Source organism: Gobio gobio (assembly GCF_949357685.1).
Source record: "Gobio gobio genome assembly, chromosome: 10".
NCBI lineage: Eukaryota > Metazoa > Chordata > Actinopteri > Cypriniformes > Gobionidae > Gobio > Gobio gobio.
The window spans coordinates 9,432,477-9,453,552 of NC_137116.1; the positions used below are offsets into that span (position 1 = coordinate 9,432,477).

The 21,076-nt window shown below is 39.7% G+C and overlaps 1 protein-coding gene across 1 annotated transcript in view; it reads left to right on the plus strand.

Annotated features, from left to right (window-relative positions):
- Positions 1–5,580: 5,580 nt before the first annotated feature.
- LOC307132275 (acylamino-acid-releasing enzyme-like) overlaps positions 5,581–21,076 on the plus strand; it is a 28,993-nt gene continuing 13,497 nt past the window's right edge. The window contains exons 1-13 of the mRNA XM_079826477.1: positions 5,581–5,649; positions 5,893–6,022; positions 6,610–6,736; positions 9,266–9,353; positions 11,261–11,336; positions 12,348–12,439; positions 12,514–12,585; positions 12,673–12,810; positions 18,893–18,984; positions 19,099–19,139; positions 19,638–19,759; positions 20,020–20,080; positions 20,209–20,306. Of these exons, the coding sequence (XP_079682603.1) occupies positions 5,584–5,649; positions 5,893–6,022; positions 6,610–6,736; positions 9,266–9,353; positions 11,261–11,336; positions 12,348–12,439; positions 12,514–12,585; positions 12,673–12,810; positions 18,893–18,984; positions 19,099–19,139; positions 19,638–19,759; positions 20,020–20,080; positions 20,209–20,306 (1,203 nt within the window). The 5' untranslated portion in view covers positions 5,581–5,583. The remainder of the gene's footprint in view (positions 5,650–5,892; positions 6,023–6,609; positions 6,737–9,265; positions 9,354–11,260; positions 11,337–12,347; positions 12,440–12,513; positions 12,586–12,672; positions 12,811–18,892; positions 18,985–19,098; positions 19,140–19,637; positions 19,760–20,019; positions 20,081–20,208; positions 20,307–21,076) is intronic.

Here is a 21,076-nt window from a genome sequence, read left to right on the forward strand (position 1 = left end):
TAGTATATACGGAGGTTTATATTTGAGAAATATTACATAATGCAGTGCCCAATATCTGGTCTTAAATGATACTTTATGTGGGAAATCTGTGTGTTCAGAGGAAACACAGACTACAGATTTTCAGTTCTATTCGTTTATATATATTAGGATATATTTATTTTTTCAAATGGAAGTTTTAAATAACTATACCAAAATTTAATAAATCATATTTTATTAAACAAATAAATATGTAAATGGATTAGAATGTATATGGGGCAGCACGTAAGAGAGCAGTTATATAGTAGCAATGTATAGCACCTAAAGAAACACCCAACGGAAAGCTGTTTGTACTGCCTGCAATATGAACTATATTAGCTATCATTCTGTCTGGCGTCTCAGAGATTTCTTTTTTTATTGTGCATGTGTGTGTCTGATCCTTTTCACCTCAGGAAAGCATAGACTTAATGCACCAAGGGGAGATATATGCAGAGCTATAAGGGCTTAATTACAATACCAAGAAAGCCATTCATTCTAACACCCTAGGTTTTTATTCATTAGGACTTTTGACTGTGATGTATGTCAGGGAAAGCAGATCACCTGCCATTATATCTGTGGTATTTATTTATTCGCTCATCGTGCATTATGATCCTTTTTACTGGGTTAGAAAACAGTTACTCTTGTAGGAGTAAATTAGTGGCACAAAGAAAGAAACACACGACAGGAAACAAACAGGTCACTGTCACTCTGGCAAAAAGGAAACAATCAGATGAATTTGTGTTCAAAGTAGCTTGAGAAGTGCATGGGCCTTAAGCGTCCCGTCCCGTCCCGATCCTTCGCTGCTCAGTTGCACTGGAAACCATTTTCACGGTTAAAAAGACATGAATATATCTGTAAAACATGTAAATTGTACTATACTTCTGCACACGAAACATTCAAAGCAAGGTGTAAAATGACCTGTTGTTTTGTGTAAATTACGTCAAAAAAAGGAGCATCAAGACATCAACAGAAACCAAATAAACACATAAATATTCAAATAAATCACACTGTGTATGTGATCGGCTCATGTGGACTGTTTGGAAATGTAAAACAAAAAAAAATGTATTGAGACATTTTTGGTCTATGGTCTATACTTGTTGTGATTGTAAAAGACTCTTTAAAAAAGAGAAAACGGCTTCCATTTAATTTGTGGATGGGGAAATTTCAATCGACATGTATTTTAGAAAAAAAAAAAAGACAACAGTTTCGAGATGGTCGAAAAATAAAATAAGTGTTACATTGACTGTTGTGAGAGCATATCCATATATCCATTGTAAACTTTGTGTTTGTTTCAGTGTATACCTGTAGTAGGCTTGATGTAACGTCATGTTGTGTGATGAAAGTAATAATGACCCTCCGATACAATCAGGAAAAAATAAAAGAGGATTTTAAAAAACACCTGACTCTAACTGTCCTTTTCACTGCTATCACAGACACTGATTTAAATATATTGGGAAATGACTAAAATAACCAAATCTATGGAAGCTTGTTTCCACCACGGAATAAAAAAATAAAAAAAAGGTAATTTGCAACATCTCACAATTGCAAGTTAATTGTGAGATAAAAAATCACAATTATCTTTTAAGTTGTTTTGTTCCGTGCACTGTAAACCCCGAAAAGTTGGGCTAACTCAAAGAAAAGAGATAATCAGTTACATAAAAATGTTTGAGTTATGATGTTCCCAATTTTAAGTAAGCAGAACTATCGACTTTTGAGTTTGTAGTACTCATGCATGTTAATCGCTCCTAACTTGAAGTACTGAGTTAGCTAACTCATAAGCTGCGTTTCCACCGCAGGAACTTTCCCCAGGAACTTGTAACTTTGGTGTGGAACTTTGGCCAACTTGCTAATTTGCTAACAAGTGACCTGTGAATAGCATGGTGTAGCTTTTACTGAACGAGGACAGCAACTTAAAACATGTAACGATGGTAACTCTCCATAAACACATTAGCAAAAACACATTAGCATAGCAAAACATGAATCTCTACTAAATCTTCCTTTCCATTAATCTTGCACAAAAAACATTTATATAACACTTCATTTGAGCATTTACTGTCCTTTTTTTCGAGTGCCACGGGCAAAGCATGCTGGGATATAAAAGATCCCAGCCCAGTTTAAGTTAAACTTAAGTTCGTCTAAATGAAAGGAAATTAGTTCATAAAACTCAAAACAATGAAACAGTTCAGATTACTTGAAATATGTCAGTGCTGTGAACTCAAAATAAAAAGAAAGTGCTAAATATAACAGTTCATAAAAAATGTTCCTACTCAAACCAATTAATTATTTTGAGTGTTAGGGTTTACAGCGTGGAAACAAGCTATTTGTATTAATCAGGTAGATAAGTCGAATCTGAAGTTTTGAGCACTTTACAATAAAATACTTTACAATCAGACAGCAGACTTCTCAATTGTCTGTTCTTGCTCCACGTAATAAATCAATGCCTCAGGAGGTCGATTTATAAAGACTGAAGTCAATTTATTGATTACAATTACTTTCTCTTTTTCAATCAAGGCAACATCAGCAGTGATTCTGACGCTCTTCAGGTGGACACGAAGCACATCTGGTGTTACCGATATTTAAAGGGGTCATGAACTGCATTGTTTTATTGCTTTATCATGTTTCCTGTGGTGCACTTATAATGTTAGTATGCTTTGCATAAAAATTGTCATAATTTAGAAATAAAAGGCATACCCTGATTTTAACCTCTGATTTGAATGCTATGTTTGAAGGGGCGTGTCTGCTGTAAACGCCCACTGCTGTGATTGGCTGCTGTGAGACTTCAGTGTAAACGCTGACTGCTGTGATTGGCTGCTGTGAGGCTTCAGTGTAAACGCCCACTGCTGTGATTGGCTGCTGTGAGGCTTCAGTGTAAACGCCCACTGCTGTGATTGGCTGCTGTGAGGCTTCAGTGTAAACGCCCACTGCTGTGATTGGCTGCTGTGAGACTTAAGTGTAAAAGCCCACTGCTGTGATTGGCTGCTGTGAGACTTCAGTGTAAACGCCCACTGCTGTGATTGGTTGCTGTGAGACTTCAGTGTAAACGCTGACTGCTGTGATTGGCTGCTGTGAGGCTTCAGTGTAAACGCCCACTGCTGTGATTGGCTGCTGTGAGACTTAAGTGTAAACGCCCACTGCTGTGATTGGCTGCTGTGAGACTTCAGTGTAAACGCCCACTGCTGTGATTGGCTGCTGTGAGACTTCAGTGTTAACGCCCACTGCTCTGATTGGCTGCTGTGAGCAGATCGCTGAGCTATTTGGATTTTAAAGTTCCAAAAGACAAAAATGAACATTTTCACATTTGATAATTAAGTTACACAGCCAAAATATGTGTGATATGTGTGAAGAACTGAGTAGGAGATCCAAAATTTTACAAAGTAATTTGTCAACACACAACCAAAGTGTTTGCATTTAATGAGATATATTAAACATGGATTTAAATGTCAGTCTTTTGTGGAAATGTTTAAACTGGCAGTCTTCAATGCTGATGGTTTAAATTCATTTGTGACCATAAGCTACAGAATACGTGGAAAACTGAATACACTGTAAACAACAGAAGGGCATTAATAATGTATGATCTGGCTTCGGTTCATAACCTAAAGTATATAACTAGGCCTGAAGACATTTTAGTATTTATTACCCTAAAGTGAAGCTTTATTATATATTTTTTTTACAATACATTATCACATGACAATGACAACATGACAGATGTAGTGCAGATTACATTCATACTTTTGTAGTGGTCACAAAGTATTTACTTGTGCAAAATAAGTACCTATATGTGATTTCACCTGCATACTTCCTCCGTCTCTCCTTTTACTTACTATCATATTTTTATGATATGATGTTTTTTTTTGTAATATCTGTTTTTATTATATGCTACAAGAACAAGAGTTATTACATAGTTATATCATCAACAAAATGTGACATCAATTTAATTACATTATATGCTTTTAGTACTTTTTGTTTCTAGCTTGTTCCAAAAGGTTTTTATGTATATAACGTAAAGGATTAGTTCACTTTTAAATAAACTTTTGCTGATATTTTACTCACCCCCATGTCATCCAAGATGTCCATGTCTTTCTTTCTGCAGTCGAAAAGAAATCAAGGTTTTGGATGAAAACATTCCAGGGGTTTCCTCCATATAATGGACTTCAATGGGCCCCAAACGGTTCAAGGTCCAAATGACAGTTTCAGTGCAGCTTCAAAGGGCTTTAAAGGGTTAGTTCACCCAAAAATGAAAATTCTGTCATTAATTACTCACCCTCATGTCGTTGGACACCCGTAAGACCTCCGTTCATATTCGGAACACAAATGAAGATATTTTAGTTGAAAGCTGATGGCTGAGAAAGGCTTCACACAGGCCTCCATTGGCATTCAGTACATTGACACTTCCAAGATCCATGAAAGGCACTTAAAACGTCGTTACAAAGTCTATCTCACCACAGTGGCTCTACAATAATCATACAATGCGACGACAATAGTTTTTGTGCGCAAAAAAAAATCAAAATAACACCTTTATCCAACTTGTTCTTGTCTTACGTGTGCGCCTCCACGACGCATGCGCGAGAATATGACGTAGCGCCGGTGTTCGGGAATCGATGAAATACACACTTAAGCCCCATTTTGAGCACTACGCCGAGACCTAAAGCACGATCAATGTAGAATCCAACAGCTTAGACACGCGCGTCTTCCTCTGCTCGTAAACAAATCGCTTCTGGGTCATATGTCCGAACGCCGGATCTGCGTCATATTCTCGCGCATGCGTCGTGGAGGCATTCACGGAAGTCGAGAACAAGTTGGATAAAGGTGTTATTTTGATTTTTTTTTGCGCACAAAAACTATTGTCGTCGCATTGTATGATTATTGTAGAGCCACTGTGGTGAGATAGACTTTGTAACGACGTTTTAAGTGCCTTTCATGGATCTTGGAAGTGTCAATGTACTGAATGCCAATGGAGGCCTGTGTGAAGCCTTTCTCAGCCATCAGCTTTCAACTAAAATATCTTCATTTGTGTTCCGAATATGAACGGAGGTCTTACGGGTGTCCAACGACATGAGGGTGAGTAATTAATGACAGAATTTTCATTTTTGGGTGAACTAACCCTTTAAACGATACCAAACGATGAATAAGGGTCTTATCTAGCCAAACGATCAGTTTCTGCGAGAAACCGAGCAGTATTTATGCTATTATTTTACCTCTTTTGTGACGAACGTGATCATCTCTGAGCTCCGCCATAACTTCCGCTAAGTGAGGTCAAATACGTGAAAAGTGAACTAATCCTTTAATGTCATTTACACACGCACACACACACACACACACACACACACACTATATTGTTAAATAGGCCTAGGTCTTTAACAAAGGTGTATTAAGCTATCTTACAAGAAAATGATGTTTCTGATTAATATGAAACTTATCACGTACATTCACCAGATTAATAATGTATGCCAAATGATATAACAAAAAAGTCCATTGTCGATATAAATAACTGCACGTCATCGCCTCTGACCAATGAGAGGCGCGGCCCGTGTCGTCTCGCTCTGCCCCCTCAGCTCCATGTTCAGCTCCATGTTCACTCGCAGGATTTCTCTTCCGAGACTCTTTCCTTCATACTGCGCTGTCATGGGCTCAAAGGTACAGAGAAACCACTGACATATCGTTTACAGCAACATCCTTACATGTGTGTTTCACTCTTTACACCGCTGCAGAACACACTCATTCTCAACCGATAAAAAACAGCTCAGTGTTATTCTGAGCACTTCCGCGTCACGTGCTGAGAGCAGATGCTCAGTTAAACACTCACACGTTCTGTGAATGACTCGTATATTCAGTGTCTCTGTGTGTGTGTGATGTTCATGATTGTGGCGTGTGTTCGAGGTGCTCCGGGAGCCGGCGGAGATCGCTCAGCTGTACCGGGATCAGTGTCGCTTCCCCGCCTTGTGTCGCGCTGACGTGGGTCCTGTGGTGACGTCACGATACGGCGGACAGTACTGCAACATCTACACAGGTTCATAATACGTGTGTGTATGTGTGTGTGTGTTTTTGTGAGAGTGTGTGACTGTGTGTGTGTGTGTGTGTGACGAGAGAGAGTGTGTGAGTGTGAGTGTGTGAGTGACAGTACTGCAACATCTACAGAGGTTAAATATGTGTGTGTGTGTGTGTGTGTGTGTGTGTGTGTGTGTGTGTGTGTGTGTGTGTGTGTGTGTGTGTGTGTGTGTGAGAGAGAGAGAGAGAGAGAGAGAGAGAGATGGAGTGTGTGAGTGTGCATAAGACAGTATGTGTTCACAGATGAGTTCACAGTTGTTTCTTTATAAAACGTGTATAGCATGCTGATATTAAATGCCAACACAATATTAGGAAGGTAGTCATAATGTTATGCCTGATTGGTTTGTATATATATATATATATATATATAAGCTATTTGTTTTTATTTGTATAGTGCTTTCATAATACACTGTTTCAAATCAGCTTAACAGAAATTCATAATGTTAATGTTTATAATACCTTTCAGCATTGATAGTTTACAGGTTAAAACATTGCCATTGATTACAAATGTTATAAGTAATCTCTCATACATGACGTTATGTTTTTCAGAGTGGACTCAGCGGGATTTGGAGAGGAATGAGAGTGTGAAGTTTTGTCGTCAGTACATTGTGTTTCATGATGACACGTCAGTGGTGTACTCCGGCCCCTCGGGAAACTGCACTGAGATCAAGGGAGAGTAGGTTCATTATATATCATCAAGGAAAGATACACTATATTGCCAAAAGTATTGGGATGCCCCTCCAAATAACTGAATTCATGTGTTCTAATCCAGGGTTTTTCCTGGCGATTTTGCCAATTAATTGTCAGTTTTAGGGCTTTGTTATACATTTTTTGTGTGCTTCGATCATTAAATAATTATGAATTTAATCCCTTTTAAATTATCACTTTGCAGTAAGATTACAGCTAACACCTTTAAATATTTAAATATATATTCAATTCAGTAAATTATTGAAAAAAGCTAAAAAAAACTGGCGAAATAAAAGGGTTATAAATGTATGATTCATATATTTCTACATCACTATAGAATATCTATACATCTGTGTTTGTGGAACTAATGGTCACTCTTTTATTTAAACACAATCCTGAATCCACTAAGTACACACTCATTATAGAAAAAAACAATAAATTAATAAAAATATATAATCATAAGCTATGACAAAAATATATATTAAATTAGGTGAGTGGATAGTTACAAAAAAAATTTGCAATTACAAAAAGTAATTCTTGAAAATCTTTGGACTAATTTTATATAATCTAAACATGTTAATGAAAAGGTACAAATTACTTTGTGTTCTTATTAAATACATTTATGAAAAACAATTTATGTTTAATTTTTAATTTATATTTATATACGAATGTAAATAATTATATGGGCCTACACAAATAATATAAAATTACAAGATTTATAGTTTATTGTAAACGTAATGTGCAGCTCTGTAAAGGGACAACAAATATATGATAGATACGTGAGAACAAGATATTTTTTTAATAATCTTTAAGTGCACAAAACTATGAAAATATATGAAACGCTTCAAAACAGAGCGGCAACAAAACGCTTATGCGCATCCCGGGTGCAGAATGATGCACTTAAAGCAACATGGCAACGCGAGTGCACATTGAAAAGTTCACGGCATAAAGAGAAGATGAGCGTTGAGTGCACAAATCCTAGTCTACTATGTATATCGGTAAAGTTCAGATTATTTGTTTCTTCACAGTTTTAAATTCCGGTTATTGTGCGTGTGATTCTACTTAATAGTCCTTGTGTTGTCACCCGGGTAGCAAACACAACATCGGAATGGCTTTAGATGACTTTGTACTAGCAAATATAGCCTACTAATAATGATTGCTGAAGGATCATGTGACAATATATATTTCTGATGATTATTTAATTATAACAAGTGACTGTCTGTCTTGAGTTTTGTCGACAGACGGAGGCGGCACGAGACTTGATGGAGGCGGCCGCCTCGTAATTCTCTATGCAGGAAAAACCCAGCAATCCCTTCCATGGCCACAGGTGTAGATGCAGATGCTTCTACAAACATTTGTGAAAGAATGGGTCGCTCTCAGGAGCTCAGTGAATTCAAGCGTGGTACCGTGATTGGTTGCCACCTGTGCAATAAGTCAATTTGGTAGGCCATGTAAAATCACAGAGCGGGGTCAGCGCATGCTGAGGCACACAGGGCGTAGAAGTCACCGACTTTCTGCCGAGTCAATAGCTACAGACCTCCAAACTTTGTGTTGTTTTCAGATTAGCTCAAGAACAGTGCGTAGAGAGCTTCATGGAATGAGTTTCCATGGCCGAGCAGCTGCATCCAAGCCTTACCAAGTGCAATGCAAAGTGTGGGATGCAGTGGTGTAAAGCACGCCGCCACTGGACTCTAGAGCAGTGGAGACGTGTTCTCTGAAGTGACCAATCACGCTTCTCTGTCTGGCAATCACATGAACGACACCTGGGTGACATCTGGGTTTGGCGGTTGCCAGGAGAACGGTACTTGCCTGACTGCATTGTTCCAAGTGTAAAGTTTGGTGTGGGGGTTGTTTTTCAGGGGTTGGGCTTGGCCCCTTAGTTCCAGTGAAAGGAACTCTTAATGCTTCAGCATAGCAAGACATTTTGGACAATTTCATGCTCCCAACTTTGTGGGAACAGTTTGGGGATGGCCCCTTCCTGTTCCAACATGACTGCACTCCAGTGCACAAAGCGTCTGTCCATAAAGACATGGATGAGTGAGTTTGGTGTGGAGGAACTTGACTGGTCTGCACTGGTCAGTCCTGACCTCAACCCAATAGAACACCTTTGGGATGAATTAAAGCGGAGACTGAGAGCCAGGCCTTCTCGTCCAACATCAGTGCCTGACCTCACAAATGCGCTTCTAGAAGAATGGTCAAAAATTCCCATAAACACACTCCTAAACCTTGTGGAAAGCTTTCCCAGAAGAGTTGAAGCTGTTATAGCTGCAAAGGGTGGGTCAACTCCATATTAAACCCTATGGATTATGAATGGGATGTCATTAAAGTTCATGTGCATGTAAAGGTAGGCGTCAAAAAAAAAGAAGGGCAATATAGTGTATTTAAATTGAGAGTTCACCCACATCATTTCATTTTTCAAAATAAGTCACACAAGTTAAGAACACCTTGAGAAAATGTTCAAACCTCTGAGATGTGGTGACGTGTGTGAGCGTGATCCGTGCTCTGTCTCTGTGTTCAGGCTGTTCAGTGTGGATTCCCCGTCCGGCGACATGAAGGCTGTGCTGAGAGAGAGCAGCATCAAAGGAGAAGACCAGCACTTTCTGGAGGTCAGATCATTTACCCACGATACGACCACACCTTATCACTTCACACTGGGGCTGTGTGATACTGGTCAAACTGATAACAGGGTTCCTGCGGGAAATTAAAAAGTCTGAAATTACAGTATCCTGATTTTAAGGCCATTAAAAAGTGTTAAATATGTTTTTTTCTGCTAGCCATTACTGCACAATCCAGAAGTGCACTTAAAATACCCGGATAATGCCCTTAATGATGACCGTTTTCTGAGATTATGACAGCAATGTAGCCAAGCAATTTATGGCGCAAGACATTTAAATGAGGTACTATGGGAATGAAGGCTTATTACTAGGTGTGTAATGGTACACGTATTCTTACCGAACCGTTTCGGTACAGGGCTTTCGGTTCGGTGCACGCGTGTAATCTTTAACAGTTAACAGTCGGCTTGTTTTACGCGCTGAACACACTTTAATCCGAGTTCCCACATGAACATATGAAGTATTCTGTTCATTTGATCACGAAATTCAAACGATAAATGCCGTTTTGACGCTCTTCAATGAGACCGATCACTGAATAGGCGCGCAAGTGAATGAGATCATCTCTTCCTAGTCAAAGAGTAAACATGAATGAACATCAGAAGGTATGTTGAGGATACATTACAACTTACTGAAACTAGCATATGTCATGTAATCAGGGCTTGGCATTAACACCCGCCACATGCGGGTAGATTTCAGCTGTGGCGGGTAAGGCAGCCACTCCCACTAGCCACTTTGGCAGGTTGATTATAATTTCAGCCTACAGCCAAATGAAATGCCAAGACCGTTGTATCACAAAATATTACAATTCACAAAATTACAATTCAATTACAATTCTTTATCGATTAACTTGCAGTTAGTGAAGGCGGGATAGGCAGAATCGCACTGAATGACACACAACAGAAGCGCTCTCTTGCGTTAGCGCTGTTGTGAATTTCCTTTTCCTCGTTTGAAGAAGAGACCAGGAGAACTTGGATATCTTTAAAGCAGACGTTACTCGTTTATTGAGAATCGTGCTGTTCTTCGGCTGAGGTTCCAAGTCTAACTAAAGGAGTTGAACATTGTAATTTTTCTACATTTCAGGGGGAGGGATTATACAGCAGGGGCGGAGACACTCTGAACAATACAATGTGTAAATCCAAATGTGTAAATAAATTGCCTAACGAGTGTTTAATAATAATAATAATAAAAATATTTATTGGGTAGGTGTAGGGAGGGCTTTTATTGTCCTATTAAGTTGGCATCCATTTAATAATTTTAATAAATATAATAATTTACACTCTGTGTTTTATTGCATCCTGTTCATGTATAGCAATATTGAGGTGCAAATAGTATGTATCTCCCAAAACAAAGTATAAATAGCATCTAATTACTATTTACAAATATTGCAAAGAACTGCTACTTTTCTATATATCATTATTTGCACGGGCCGCTGCCAAACAAAACAGCTGCGCTACTTCCTGTTTCTGAACAGTAGGTTATTTAAATGTTTCGGTCAGTCATTTGATGTTAGAGTTAAACTTTTACTAAGAATTGTTGCATATAATCTGCATATAAACTGTTGAATAATCATGATTAATAATTGCGATTATAATGTCAATGACTGGTTGCCACGCATGAAAACTGGCCGTTTATTATACATGTCGTCGGCTCGTAAAAATGTCTTCCCAGGACATCTTCCCCCTCTTCGACCTCCCATTCTTCTTCCTCTCAACCCTTGTCAGCACTGATGTCACCATGATCCCTATGGGGAGCTCCACTTGATTGATAAATGTCACTAAAGCGCAGCTCCCACTTCTTTAATGAGCTCTCTGGCAGCCTGTCAACCTCGTTACTCAGTGTCAGTCCCATCGCAGTCGGTCAGTGTGTAACCGTGGTCTTTTCCACTTTCTGTCTCTGTCTAGATCTGGCACAAGAACAGGAAGCTGAAGTGTCTTAATCTGACGACTCTCAACAAACACGGCAAAGTGTATGAGGATGGTAAGAGGAGAACATTCAACTGTATGGGAAAGGGTTCATTACTCAAAGCTGTTCTGCACGGTGTGCGCTGTGTCCATCTGGCGGTTAAAAGAATGAACAGCCGCTGGTTTCACATCTGCAGTGCTTAGCAGTCACATGGCTCTCTTTGATGGCACAGATCACATGCTTTAGTGCTTAAGGCAAAATAAGTATTAATCTCCGATACAGCGCTTCAATGTTGCTCATTGATTTTCTGACACGAGTCAAATGTAACTTTACTACAGTTCTGTCAGGACCACTATCGCCAAAGATGATCGACAATTAGCATACCGTTTGGATTGGCGGTATGGTTCTGTTCTGGGCAAGAAGCACCCTTCTGAAACCTTAAATGACATGGATGAATCAGTGATTATGGCCCTGTCCCAAATGGCACCCTAAACCCTTGCGGTCTCCCTACAAGTCCGCACTTTCATGACGTAACGCCGCTTTGACTGTCGGGAAGAAGTCCGCTGCAGAAGCCGCACCAGTGCGGGCTCGGCAGAAGTGCGCATCGTGGGCGCATATCAACCGCAAAGGGGGTGCTCGTGAGCACCCTTCTGAGACCTAAAATGACAAATGGGACACCCTACGGTCTTGTGGACTTAACGGACACGCGCACGTGGCAACCATAGTAAGTCCACAAGACCGAAAGTGCATATGAAGTGTGCCATTTGGTACAGGGCCTTTGAAGGAATCTCTTGAATGAAGGATTCAATGATTCACTCATAAAGACTTCACTTGTTTCATTACTGGATGAATCCGCATTTTTGAACAAATCTCTTGAATGAATGATTCAAACTCTCATAAAGTCTTTACCGTTTTCAATGAGAAACATGAATTTTTAAATAGCTTTTAGTTTTTTTTCTTTAGTTAGTTGGTGGCAGATTACACTTAAGTCTTAAGCAGCCCACATAGCAATTCATAGGAAAATTACATTTCACTTATTGGGTGGTCCTGAACACATAATAAGGGTCATGTGCTCTCCGTTCTCAGATCAGTTCGGCTGTATGGTCTGGTCTCATTCAGAGACTCATCTCCTGTATGTTGCAGAGAAGAAACGACCCAAGACAGAGTCGTACTTCCAGGTTTACATAAAACACACACGCTTTCTAATGATTCTGTGAGCGTGTTCTTCATCTAACCTCACATTGTCTGGCAGGGGCCGGAGACGGGTGTGCTCGCTGATGAAGAGGATGCCATCAAGGCAGACAAGAAGGAGGAAACAGTCCTGGTAAAAGTTTGGCGTTGTATATGCCATCTGCTCCTACTTTAGTTTGGGTAATGGTTTTGATTTGCATTGTGTTGATGTGTGTGGCAGGGGAAACAGTTTGAGTACTATGAAGACTGGGGTGAAGCGCTTGTGAGTAAAAGCAGCCCAGTGCTCTGTGTGCTGGACATCGAAGGCAGCAACATCACTGTGCTGGAGGGAATACCCACAGACATCTCTCCAGGACAGGTACAGGACCAGACCAGTTTGAACATGAGTTCAGATTGATATTGTGCTTATATTGACATTATTTTATATTGATTTGAATGGCAATAAGCTTTAACATGGCATACTGCTTCTGCTTCAAGGTTGAAAGAGCAGAAAATCATAGTCACATTGGGCACATACACACTATAAAGTTTCAGCAGTGATTTAAATACAACCCCAAATCAGAAAAAGTTGGGACAGTATGGAAAACGCAAATAAAAAGAAAAAGAAGTGATTTCTAAATTTACTTTGACTTGTATTTCATTGCAGACAATATGAACACAAAATATTTCATGTTTTGTCTGGTCAACTTCATGTCATTTGTAAATATGCATCCTTTCCTGTCATTCAGACCTGCAACACATTTAAAAAAAAAGTTGGGACAGGAGCAATTTAGGGCTAGTAATGAGGTAAAATGGTTAAATAATGATGTGATTTGAAACAGGTGATGTCAACAGGTGATTGTAATTATGATTTGGTACAAAAGCAGCATCCAAGAAAGGTCTAATCCTTTAGGAGCAAAGATGGGCAGAGGGTCGCCAGTTTGCCAACAAATACGTGAGAAAATTATTGAAATGTTTAAAAACAATGTTCCTCAAAGAAAGATAGGAAGAGATTTGGATATTTCACATTCAACAGTGCATAACATAATTAAAAGATTCAAGGAATCTGGAGGAATTTCAGTGCGTAAAGGACAAGGGCGCAAGCCTAAGCTGAACAACCGTGATCTCCGATCCCTCAGGCGGCACTGCATCAAGAATCGTCATTCATCTATAAGCGATATCACCACATGGGCTCAGGACTACTTTGGCAAACCTTTGTCAAGTACCACAATACGTAGTTACATCCACAAATGCCAGTTAAAACTGTACTGTGCCAAAAGGAAGCCCTATGTTAACAGTGTCCAGAAGCGCCGTCGACTTCTCTGGGCTCGGAGGCGTCTGGGATGGACCATCACACAGTGGAAACGTGTACTGTGGTCAGATGAATCAGTATTTGAGGTATTTTTTGGGAGGAATGGACGCCGTGTGCTCCGGACCAAAGAAGAAAAGGATCATCCAGACTGTTACCAGCAACAAGTCCAAAAGCCAGGGTCTGTCATGGTATGGGGTTGTTTCAGTGCCCTTGGCAAAGGTAACTTGTACTTCTGTGAAGGCACCATTAATGCTGAAAAGTACATAGAGATTTTGGAGCATAATATGCTGCATTCAAGAAGACATCTTTTCTAGGGACGTCCATGCATATTTCAACAAGACAATAAAAAACCACATTCTGCACACATTACAAAGTCCTGGCTGCGGAGGAAGAGGGTACGGGTACTTGACTGGCCTGGCTGCAGTCCCGACCTGTCTCCAATAGAGAATGTGTGGCGCATTTTGAAGCGCAAAATGCGACAACGAAGACCCCGTACTGTTGCCCACCTTAAGACTTGTTTGCAGGAAGAATGGGACAAAATTACACCTGAAACACTTCATCACTTGGTGTCTTCAGTCCCTAAACGTCTTTTAAGTGTTGTGAAAAGGAATGGCAACATTACAAAGTGGTAAATGCTTTACTGTCCCAACTTTTTTTTTTAATGTGTTGCAGGTCTGAATGACAGCAAAGGATGCATATTTACAAATTACATGAAGTTGACCAGACAAAACATGAAATATTTTGTGTTCATATTGTCTGCAATGAAATACAAGTCAAAGTAAATTTAGAAATGACTTCTTTTTTTTTTTTTTTTTTTGCGTTTTCCATACTGTCCCAACTTTTTCTGATTTGGGGTTGTACATGAATGGATCCCCTAAATTAACATTCTATGTGTGTATGGAACATGACTCAATGATTTACACTGTGGTAACCATAGCAACGTTCTTGCATGTTTGGTATCTGCTATTTTCGACCAAATTAATATTACAGCGACTAGAGCGGCACGATTCTGGATAAGAGAATCACGATTTTTTGCAATTGCAATTCTGAACCAATTCTGAACTACTAAACAAAATAACATGTGATTTACTAGAGGTTCTGTCAAAAGGTTAATTGCTGCAGTGTTTATAAAATGTTTCATTAATCTGAAGGAATTATTTTTAAAAATCGGGTTGAATAAATGATTTGATGACTCCCTCATAAAGACTTCACTTGTTTCCATACTGGATCAATCAGCGTTTTTGAACAAATCTCTTGAATGAATAATACATTTTTTAAAAATCACTTGTCGTTACCTACTGGTGTAGGTAAAAGGTCGCCATCTTTTAAAGATGAATCATGCGGCTCTAACAGTTACCAAAGACTAAAAAGTAGTCCCAAAAGTATTGGGACGCCCCTCCAAATCACTGAATTCATGTGTTCCAATCCCTTCCATGGCCACAGGTGTATAAAATCAAGCACTAGGCATGCAGACGCTTCTTTCACAGACATTTGTGAAAGAATGGGTCGCTCTCAGGAGCTCAGTGAATTCAAGCATGGTACTGTGATAGGTTGACACCTGTGCAATAAGTCCATTCGTGAAATTTCCTCACTACTAAATATTACACGCTCAACTGTTAGTGGTATTATAACAAAGTGGAAGCAATTGGGAACAACAGCAACTCAACCACAAAGTGGTAGGCCACGCAAAATCACAGAGCGGGATGAGCGCATGCTGAGGTGCACAGTGAGCAGTGCTTAGAGAGCTTCATGGAATGGGTTTCCATGGCCGAGCAGCTCATCCAAGCCTTACATCACCAAGTGCAATGCAAAGTGTGGGATGCAGTGGGGTAAAGCACGCCGCCACTGGACTCTATAGAGCAGTGGAGACGTGTTCTCTGGAGTGACCAATCACGCTTCTCTGTCTGGCAATCCCATTGATGAGTCTGGGTTTGGCGGTTGCCAGGAGAACGGTACTTGCCTCACTGCATTGTGCCAAGTGTAAAGTTTGGTGGAGGGGAGATTATGGTGTGGTGTTGTTTTTCAGGGGTTGGCTTGGCCCCTTAGTTCCAGTGAAAGGAACTCTTAATGCTTCAGCATAACAAGACATTTTGGACAATTTCATGCTCCCAACTTTGTGGGAACAGTTTGGGGATGGCCCCTTCCTGTTCCAACATGACTTCACACCAGTGCACAAAGCAAGGTCCATAAAGACATGGATGAGTGAGTTTGGTGTGGAGGAACTTGACTGGCCTGCACAGAGTCCTGACATCAACCCGATAGAACACCTTTGGGATGAATTAGAGCGGAGACTGCGAGCCAGGCCTTCTCGTCCAACATCAGTGCCTGACCTCACAAATGTGCTTCTAGTAAAATAGTCAAAAATTCCCTTAAACACACTCCTAAACCTTGTGGAAAGCCTTCCCAGAAGAGTTGAAGCTGTTATAGCTGCAAAGGGTGGACCAACTCCATATTAAACCCTACGGATTAAGAATGGGATGTCATTCAAGTTCATGTGCATGAACAGGCAGGCGTCCCAAAACTTTTGGCAATATAGTGTATGTTCTGCCATTTTAATCAACCAGTGTCTACAGAGGTGTTTTGTTTATGTTTGCAAGGCTTCTTTGCAGACTGCTTTCTTGAAGTGTTGCCATGTCCACTTACTATATAGCATTATTGGGCTTATTGTTTGGGTTTAGCTCATAAAGCGATCAAGTTTATAGAGTTAATAAATGGGCCAGCAGGTGCAGGTTGTGATATTTTAGTCTTATTTCCATTATAACGCATTTGGATTTATTTAGATTTTGTTTCGCTTTAGTTGAGATAGGGTCTGAGGGCACTTTTACATGGGAGGGCATTTTACCATGCTGTACTTTACTAACAGTCAACGTGGTAAATCCCTTTCTGAGATGTCTATTCAAAGCAGCACACTAGCATAGACCCACATTATGTTTAATATGAAAGTGATCATGAATGAGGATTGACCCATGAGTCCAAGAGCTGAGGTCACACTGAAGCGCAGTATTCTCCATCCAGGGTTTTGGAGCTTTTGTTCAATCAAAGGCATTTGAAATAAACACCAACCAACCAACTCACCAAATATGCATGAAAATCAAGCGTGGCTGGTAATGCTATCAACTCACTGGCCAATTTGGTGGGTTATAATTAATAAATTACATTCATAAATATGCCATGGCTATCAGAAACCCTCCCTTAGGAGCTTCCAACATTAGCAAAACAATGTGTAACGCTCCAGAACGCCGGCGGGGAGACGAGGCCACTTTCTCTACCAGACGCCACAAGCGGCCTTTGCTGATTTTATTTCAACGCTGCCCGTGAACCTATCGCTGTCAAAGAGAAACATTTTCTGTCAATATTATATGCTGGAGTATACTGATTTTCATTATCATTATTGGGCGCCTTGAGAGTGAGAATGGTTTGGCTTTAATGTCAGTGCAGGATGTGAGTTCAGTATGCTGACTTATGTGAGGTGACAGGTGAAGTCAAGTCAAGTCAACTTTATTTATATAGCGCTTTTGAGAATGCAGATTGTTTCAAAGCAGCTTTACAGTGTTAAACAGGAAAATAATGCAGCATAATTTTATTCAGCTGTCTAGCCATTCTGGAGAAAAAATGTCATCAGTTCATTTCAATTATCATACAGTGACAGTGTGGGCTTTTAGATCAGTAATTAGATCAGTAATTTAGTTTATATGGTTAATTTAGTTTAATAATTAGATTTATTTCGATATTTAGTTGAAAAATTTAGTGTCCCCAACTGAGCACGCCAAGCTAGAGGCAACTGTGGCAAGGAAACCCCATCAGGTGACCTAATGGAGAAAAATAAACCTTGGGAGAAACCAGGCTCAGTCGGGGTGCCAGTTCTCCTCTGGCCAAGGTGAAGTGAATAACTCTGATTATCTCTTCATCACAGCACCTGTTAGTGGGTGGGATATATTAGGCAGCAAGTGAACATTTTGTCCTCAAAGTTGATGTGTTAGAAGCAGGAAAAATGGCCAAGCGTAAGGATTTGAGTGAGTTTGACAAGGGCTAAATTGTGATGGCTAGACGACTGGGTCAGAGCATCTCCAAAACTGCAGCTCTTGTGGGGTGTTCCTGGTCTGCAGTGGTCAGTATCTGTCAAAAGTGCTCCAAGGAAGGAAGAGTGGTGAACTGGCGACAGGGTCATGGGCGGCCAAGGCTCATTGATGCACGTGGGGTCAACGTATATTTGAAGTTTCAATTAAATAAATGCTGTGTAATAAGAGCGAGAGGTGGGATTCAGTGTATGGCAGACATTTAATTCCTACACTCTTAACAAATAAAGTTTCCTTTCATTTCTTGGTATTTATGGGTCCATGGTTCCCTTTTGTATCTATCAAATTGTCATTCACATAGACCAGGGGTTTTCAAACTTTATGATGCCAAGGACCCCCAAATACGATTAATCTTTTATGAGGGACCCCCTTCCTAAATTCCATGTATTTTTATGAAAAAACATTTAAACTGTTAGATAAATTGTGTGACATTTATAAATACAAAATATTGTTTCCAAACTTAATAAATTGGCTATACTTAATGTTCGATGTATAAACCTGAAGAACATTTTTCAATTAAAAATGATTTGTATAAGCAACTTTCACAATAAATATTTGTAAGCAGCTTACGTACTGTGTTAAGAATACTGCCTTATAACCCCAGTGAGCAAGACAAAGGGACTCACTAGAAAGATACAAAGCAAACATATACAATTCTGGAAAGAAGTCTATGTATACAGCAAGAAATGAGAGAAACATTTAGAAATTAAACAGAATATTCGGTAGACTTTATCCATTTTTGCTTTGCCATTTTATGCTCTGAAATTTTTTGGGGACCCCTAAGGACCTTCTGTTTGAAAACCCCTGACATAGACAACAGAATACAGAGGACGCATTGCTAAATTGTATCAAATTTAACCCATAGGGGGCACTAAAGCTAACTAAAAACACGATAACTCATAACTCAGCAAGCATTTGATTTGAACTCGATGAAATTTAGCATTTACTACAACATTTTTAGTTTGCTCCAATCTGCAAAAATCAACAAACCTTTTCTACTTCTTATTCTTATTTAGTTCTTATAAAAAATATTAAATGCAAGCGGAATAACTCAAGCTGACTCTTGTCCACAGGCGTTCTGGTCGCCCAATGACACGGGGCTGGTGTTTGTGGGCTGGTGGCACGAGCCGTTCAGACTGGGGCTCAAATACTGCGCCAACAGAAGGTGAGGGATGATGGGAAAAATCGGTCTGGTGAAGATAAACTCTCAAAATCTGTTAATTTTGTGTCGATTAGATGCACTGTCTGCTTTGTGCTGACAGCACTGTCGTTCCTGCAGGTCGGCTCTGTTCTATGTGGATCTGGCTAGTGGAAAATGTGGTAAAACTCTCGTCTTGAACCATTATGAAAATATGTGACCCTGGACCACAAAACCAGTCATAAGGGTCAATTTTTTTAAAATTGAGATTTATAAATCATCTGAAAGTTGAATAAATAAGTTTTCCATTGATGTATGGTTTGTTATTATAGGACAATATTTGCCCGAGATACAACTATTTGAACATCTGGAATCCGAGGGTGCAAAAAAATCGAAATCTTGAAAAAAATCGCCTTTAAACTTGTCCAAATGAAGTCCTTAGCAACGCATATTGTGAAGACATGGAACATGATCTTTACTTAATATCCTAATGATTTTTGGCATAAAAGAAAAATCTATAATTTTGACCCATACAATGTATTGTTGGCTATTGCCACAAATATACCCGTGAGACTTATGACTGGTTTTGTGCTCCAGGTTCACGTGTGTGTGTGTGAGTGTGTACATTTCCTCACAATTATTTCTTTTTTGACTTTCATCATGTGCATCTCTGCTCTCAGAACAGTTATCCTGTAACTCCAGCGCTGTCTGCTCTCCTCGGCTGAGTCCTGATCACTGCCGTATCGTTTATCTGGAGTCTGGCGTCTTCGGTCCACACCAGCAGTGCAACCGACTCTGTATGGTGTGTATTGTGTGTGTGTGTGTGTGTGTGTGTGCGCTCATCGGGGAGAAGTGCCTTTATGATGGCATACTGGGCCATACTCAAAAATAAAACGTTCTGAGTGTATTTGGCACAGAAATACTCCGTCATATGTCCTTAACTCATTTTTTTTAATTTTGGCCGAATGCATAGCATTAGACCCCTTTTAACGTAAATGAGACCTTAATGTAAAGTGTTAGAGTAATTTGAATCATGTGATGTGACCTGTGGCGTGTTTGCAGTATGACTGGTACACCAAGCAGGCGAGTGTTGTGGTTGATGTGGTGCAGAGAGCCAGAGAGGGTATGTGCATGGTCAAATATTATTTATTATTTAATTATTGGTTGGTTGATAAAGAAATGAAGTACGTGTTAACGTGTTATTCAAATGAAGATCTCTGGCCTGTTTAATATTGTGTCTGTGTGTGTCAGATGGTTTCACTGGGATCTACAGCTCAATGCTTTCCCCCCGCTGCTGGTCAGCTGACAGTCAGCGTGTGCTAATCTCCTGCGCTCAGAGAAGCCGGAAGGTACGGTATCTACGGTAACACCTCTCTCACATTAATAACAGGCATCTCCGTTTCCACGAACTCAGCTGGGCAGATTTAGCTAATTTCTAGGGAGTAATGCAACATTTGAATGGATTACTTTTAAAAGTAACTTTCCCCAGCACTGTTCATTGACAGCCCAATGTTTGCAACAATTATGTGTCGTACATGCATCTTAAAAACATTAAAATAATGGGTTTCATTTTGTTTTTAACAGGCAAAATAACACATTGTAAATTGACACACAACATTATAACCTTAATATCCACAGAAGTCCACTATCACACTCTTTTGGGTTCTGTTTACGTTAATTATTGCAAATTAAGTATTCTCAGTATTATATTACATCTTTCTCGATTATTTAATTCATTGCATCCACTTTTATTTCCCTTCTGAAAACAAATGGAGATATTTTAAAAAAGAAGTATTTTTTGTTCATACAATGAAAGTCCAAGACGAAACATCTGCTTTTTGTTCCACAGAAGACAATAAGTCTTACAGGTTTGGAACAACATTGATAAATCATAACTTAAAATCCAGTGCAGGATTGTGCAGTTTTATTCCTGCAAGTTCTGTGCATATAATGTTGTAAATTCCCAGTTAAATGTGTTAATTTGACATGCAAATGGCATCACATGGCGTCTGCACCACAAACGAGCGGCACGCTGTGATGTGACAACTTTCTCATGTAATGAAGCTGTTTTCACTGACGCTGGAGCGATGTAATTTTACTTTACCTCCATCATCATCAC